At 39.9% G+C, this 6131-nt stretch overlaps 1 protein-coding gene across 1 annotated transcript; it reads left to right on the top strand.

The window, feature by feature from the left end:
- The first annotated feature begins 558 nt into the window (after window positions 1-558).
- Window positions 559-5555, top strand: LOC134180610 (uncharacterized). The gene is made up of 7 exons (XM_062647798.1): window positions 559-753; window positions 904-971; window positions 1046-1132; window positions 1712-1827; window positions 1890-1987; window positions 4570-4722; window positions 4798-5555. Exons 1-7 carry the CDS (start codon window positions 559-561, stop codon window positions 5320-5322), a joined length of 1242 nt encoding a protein of 413 aa, XP_062503782.1. The 3' UTR covers window positions 5323-5555.
- Window positions 5556-6131: the final 576 nt, after the last annotated feature.

Here is a 6131-nt window from a genome sequence, read left to right as displayed (position 1 = left end):
CCAGAGCTATCAGAAAATTGTTGAGAGGAATGTAAAACGTAGAGCATTATGTCGATGACATTTTAGTTCATACAACCACGTGGGATTGTCATGTGGCGACGCTCTGAGAGCTGTTGAGACGACTGGCTAAGGCCAAATTTACAGTCAGACCATCTAAGACTGTTATTAGGGCAGAAACAACTTCTTTTGTCGGTCATCAAGTCGGTTGCGAAACAAGTGCACCACTTGAAAAAGACCTTCGAAAGGTGAGAAATGCCAGTAGGCCATTGACTAAGAAGGGTGTGCAGTCATTTCTTGGCCTGACCGGGTACTACCGTGAATTCGTCCCAAATTACGCAGCTATAACTGTATCGTTGACTGATGCTACTGTACTAGGAAGGGACAACCCAACTAAGTAATCTGGGATGATGCTCAGGAGAAGGCCTACACGACATTGAAGGCTATGATAACAAGTCACCCAATTCTTCACCTTCCTGATCATAGCAAGCCATTCTTCTTGCAGACAGATGCTTCTGAGACAGGCATCGGGGCTGTGCTCATGCAGCAACATGGGGCAAGATGTTTCCAGTCACCTACATCAGCAAGAAGCTAACTGAAAGGGAGAAACGTTTCTCAACGACTCAAAGAGAATGTTTGGCGATCGTCTGGAGTGTGAAGAAGTTAAGAACATTTTTGTATGAAAGAGAATTTGTCGTTCAAACAGATCACCAGCCTCTAACATACCTCAAGCAAGCAAGATTTCTAAACGATCGAGTGATGCGTTGGGCGCTATATTTACAGAATACAACATGAAGATTGAAATAGTAAAATGGAGGGAGAATAAGGCTGATTTTTTCAGCCGCATGGGATGACGTCGGTCTACTACGTGAGTACAAAGATGTGCTGAAAGCAAATCTTGTCTAGAGAAGGGAGTTGTGTGACGTAGAGACATGTGACATATACGTCGATGATTGTGATTGGTCATTGGACCGGTATTGTGTTTGACTGAGCTAGGGTAGTATAAGAAGCGCGATTGATTCTGATTGAGTTAGATTTGACTGGATAGCGGTAGCGAGTGGAAGTTGATTAAGATTGCGTTTACAATATACGGCACGGTCAACGGTTGGGCAGTCTACGCGTCCTCTCTCGTAAGGTGCTGCGTCCGTCTTCGGGAAGTCTGCAACACTGATTTTGTCTTCTGCTTCTTCTCTCAGGTCTGCACCGTTTACAAACCCATGCCTGCTTCTTTAATGGTCTTTTGCCTACTATATATATAGCAATTTGCAATGAAATGATTATGATATGATATCCACTTTGCACCCTACTAGGGCCCCCGTTATATGACGAGAAGAATCCCGTGATCGGTTAATTTCAGATGATGATTTATCTTCCGCGATATGCACGAGCAGTAATATTGGTGTGCTTATCTTTGGAAAGTATGAAGTCACCAAGCAACTTGCTAGCTAAAAAGTTAGACGGTTTGTTCTGCAACGTGATGCTCACCTTTGCATGAAAAACATTAGCTAGAAAATTCTTCCGTCTCACAAACATAGGTATTTTGCCACTACCTAAAGCGCAGAACGTTAAGCTATCCAGCGAGTGTTCACACGTTCCATTTCGTCTCCGTTGAAAGAAATGAGAAGTAATTGAATTCAAAAGTGTGCGGAATTGCCCCGTGTGCGGAAATACCCCGGATTACCCTACCTCGTGTATAACTAATCGTCGTGGCAAGGTTTTTGGTTCTACGCTGTAGTTTTGTCAACTTAAAGAAGAAGAAGGCTCGTAATGGCATCCATACGGTCTTCGCTCAACGGTCGAGTGCGCCGGAAGTTCTCGGCAAGTTGCAAGGTTGGTTGGAAACCTGCAAGTGAGCCAGACGTAAGCTACAGACACTGCTTCTACACTTTAAGAGACGAATGGAGCTAGTCATGTTGTACCGTCACTTCTGACTACGAGGAAAGGAATACCGGAAGTGAAGGGTTACTCAAGAATGCACGTCGATCTAAAGGTGAAGCCAGGAGTTTGAATATTGTCACTTTGCAGACGTAGCAATTGATGAGAAAATAAAATTATAAAGGAAAGAGTTAATAGAAATAATTTTTTCATAAAATCGGTTTGGGTAGGGAGTCAGGCCCTTACATCTATTAATTAATTAAATGATATTTCTTGACACAAGGTCAAGAATGGTGTCAAACTGACAATCTAGTAAGTCATAACAACAATTAGTGTGCTAACCATTTACTTTGTCTGGGGCAGAGGCGTCGCCAGCTTTCCATGGTTGGGGCCAGGCAGCCACTTGACATCAAATCTAATTGTTAGACTGACCGCGTAGAAATATTAATCATGATTAGTTGTAGATAGAGACCTGGTCACCTAGAAGCGATTCCAGCTGCTTGTCCAGATAGATTGCATCATCCCTAAAAATCAAAAAAAGAAGTAGAGTAATCCTACTTGCTCTTAGGTTGATTTCCGTGTTTTTTCAAAATTTGTCTGTTTTCCGTAACAACAGTCTCAAGTTGCATGTTGACTACATGCAAACTTGCAATTCCTGTCTAAACACAATTGACTAGAAGACGTACATTGTTAATACTGCAATTTCCTGTATAGCAATGTAAGTCCTAATTATTTCTGTTACTCACCATTTTGTATGTACTTTTAGTTAATATCAAATTACACACGAAGAGTCAACCGTAAAATTAAAAGTTACGAGCTTTTGTGACTGAGTGCAGTGCATGGCTTAACTTGTACAAAGCAGAGACTTAACTATAAAGAAATTATCTAATAAAACATAGTTATTTTATATTACTGATTATTATAAAACAAACTATTAATGGTAAGTTTACTTGTCAACTAGCAACCTGACGAGAAACATTAGGGAAGGAAATAGGCGTTGCATGATTTTATCTATGGAAGAGAGTGCAAGCGGAAATACCACCGAATGCACACTATCTGTACAACGCCATTTGGAATCTGCAACTGCATGCGACAGTGTATACAAATAATTCTACAATTATTGTACTAGCTATATATATATATATATATATGTACACTGTCTTGATCTATAAACATGCACTAGAGTGCATTAGGCAACAACATTACAGCTATACGAGTCATAGCTAGAGTGGAATGATCTGCCTTACAGTACACTAGAATCAATTGAAAGCGATTGTCAATGCAGGCTGTTGTAAAGCTTTGTTATTAACTTAATAATTATTAGCAAAGTGCGTCACACTTTCATTTTACGCTCTCTAAGCTTCTGAAACGTGAATGCGTCCATACTCGTTCTATATAGATAGTATACATACAGTAGTATATATTCTGGATGCATGATCTAACGAAGTTGAATAGATTAGAGAGAGCCGGAGACTACAGCGAGTATAGTACAAAACTAAGACTATCGACTCGGCTAGAGAACGACGAACAACATGAAGGTAAACTTTACTCACAATTGAATGTCTGCAAGTACGTATAGAATAGACATTTTAATTAATTTGTATTTGAAGTTGAAGATGAACGCGAGCATTCTTGAACAAGATCAAATACTCACAATGTAACAGTATGTTTCTGTAGTAAGTATATCTAAAGACAAGTGAGACACTATGCACAGACAACGTTCAATCGTACATAATACAAATAATCACATGATCGTCTATCGTTTGACTTTGTCGACTTCACTGTTGCTAGACTGTCAGCGAGAGATGCACGCGCTGTTGAAGAATAAGTGGCTGTCTATATACGTTTACAAGAAACAGACACCGTGTGGCTGCATCGTGCAAGCTTCTGCTTTAGACATGCAGTACGCTTCATTTATTGTCAATTGGCAATCAGAGTCTAGTACAGAAACCCACAAACGTACGCGGAAGTCGTTTTCCTGCAACCGCATGAAGCCAGCGAATATACAGTTAAGGATTAGTTCTTACTGCTATAAACATATACTACACATTATATGTCTGGTTGATATGGTCCTTTTAAAGATTGTATGTTCAATTAAATGTTTGTTTTCTGGGTTGCACTTCAGTCTATTTTCCGGTCTAGTGATGAGTAAAGGTAAACCTCAACTTGAGACGTAAACAGCTAAAGTCAACAGTAAAAACAGGAAGCTTTTAGATCAAAAAAATTGTATATACACAAGGAAGCCTGGATTGGCAAGAAATACATAATACACATACTGTAGTGCTGTTTAAATTAAAGCAATGTTTTTTGCGCAATCGTGTCTTATATAAGTAACTGGACAAACCACGACTTTGTTTGACTAACACTGAGATCTCAATATGTTCTAATTCATTAGTGATCTTTGTAACAGGATCGTAATAATTAATGGTATTGTCTGCAGTGTTGACGTTCCACGTACCTTAAATATTTTTATTAATTTTTCCTGTAAGAAATTTGTTGTTCCGTTTATTCATACATGCCATCGTGGCCTATTGTAAATTGTCCGAAGTTTCGAGTATGCGGACGGAGAAGATTTTCCTAAACAGGGACTTTTATGTAGTGCTATGTGACATCACACGCACGGTGTTCTAAAATAACGAACAAGACACAAGAAGTAATTTACGTTAGAATTTCCTACAAGTTTACAATTTCCTACAGGTTTACAGTTTCCTGCAAGTTTACAATTTCCAAAAGATTCCCTTCGTAGAGACAATCGCCTATAAATGCAGCAGACGTGTTGCAAGCGTTTCAGAACGACTAGAGTCAACTGAATTGTTCGTATACGTTAAAGATACAGAATTCTATCCAGAGGTACGTGAAGAAGTGCAGTCAATATGGTTTTAAAGTTGAGTTAATTAACGAAACGTTTCTGTTGTCTTTTACTAGAAAATGCAAGCAACTGCAATTGTGCTGTCGATTCTATATCTGCTCGTCACACCAATCAAGTCTACTGCAAACTCTTGTATTACTTCTGACAATCAACACAATACCGTTCTATTAACGATATCTCCCATCTCTCGTCTTATCACACCAGCTCAGCCAGGAAGCACATCTTACTCCAATTACTGTGGAGAGAGTCGCAGTCTTCGCAAGAGAAGTGACGAAGTTGGTGTCGTCCGAGTCAATGATTGCTATGAAGGAATATATCCGAGCATGTGCGATTACAATCCCAACAGAATTCCATCCGAAATCCTGATGGCCGACTGCGGAAAATGTGGATCAAACGACAATCGAAGTCGTAGACTAGCGAGATGTATTAAGTACATTAACGGAAATGCAGTGCGCGGACATTGGCAGCCAATCGCGATGAATATATCTCTACCATTCAAAACATCGATGACTAGTAGTAATGAATATCAACTCATGACTCAGCAGATCTCTTATGCTTGTGATTGCAAGACCACAGAATAATCGAAACTGTGTAACTCATGTATTATAACTTGCTACTATATTATATATTGAGTCTGTATAGGCATGGATGCACGCTGAACACATTGTTCAATAATTGCCATACCATACTATAGTATGGTATATGACGACAACATTAAATGTTTGTAAATGTTTTGTTTTATGAACCTATAACATTGCTGCATTAACTTGCAAGAAAAACATGTTTAATTAATTAATGAATAGAGAAGGACTGTAAAGGCAGCTGATGTAAGAGGCACAAACGCTCATGCATTTGACACCATTAAAAATTCCGTCACGTGGTGAGTAGTACGTCTACGTACCGTATTTACACAGTTATCCGTCTAACCGATATTTTGGTGGCGCAATATTATGAGGTAACTCCAGAGCCGCCAGAGCCAAACAAAACATTAATGTGAGCGTACTTACAGGTCAGCCGCTTTGTCCGACAAACAGATGCTGTCGTAGACAATGCACGTTTCCCTTCGCAAATTTCAGTAAGCGCCAAATTTCTGTTGTGGTTTTGCAACAACACCGCAGCCGCTCAGCCACGCACACCAAAAATTCTAGCTGTCAGACTGCAGAACCACTATGCAGATGCAGAACCACTATGCAGAAACACTGTGGAGCAAGCAAAATGTTACATGTCAGGTGCAGATATACCTTCGCTTCCTAGAGGCCTGGGTGGTGGGAAAACATACATGTGCAAATGTAGACTGTAGGCGTTGCTAATAAACACCATGTACGGGACGAACACCCGATGGCCGAACGACGTCTGTAACTTTAATAAAGTAGAAGCTAAAATACTGATC

Source organism: Corticium candelabrum, chromosome 5 (assembly GCF_963422355.1).
Source record: "Corticium candelabrum chromosome 5, ooCorCand1.1, whole genome shotgun sequence".
Taxonomy (NCBI): domain Eukaryota; kingdom Metazoa; phylum Porifera; class Homoscleromorpha; order Homosclerophorida; family Plakinidae; genus Corticium; species Corticium candelabrum.
Note: the sequence above shows the minus strand (reverse complement) of the source record. Positions and strands in the feature narration are given on the sequence as shown.

Excerpts from the sequence above, each read along its gene's own strand:
- LOC134180610 (XM_062647798.1), top strand. The coding sequence starts at position 559 with ATGTTTCCAGTCACCTACATCAGCAAGAAGCTAACTGAAAGGGAGAAA. Across the intron at positions 754-903 it reads CAAGATTTCTAAACGATCGA|AGAAGGGAGTTGTGTGACGT; the intron begins GTGATGCGTTGG and ends AATCTTGTCTAG. Across the intron at positions 1,828-1,889 it reads AGTTCTCGGCAAGTTGCAAG|AGACGAATGGAGCTAGTCAT; the intron begins GTTGGTTGGAAA and ends CTACACTTTAAG.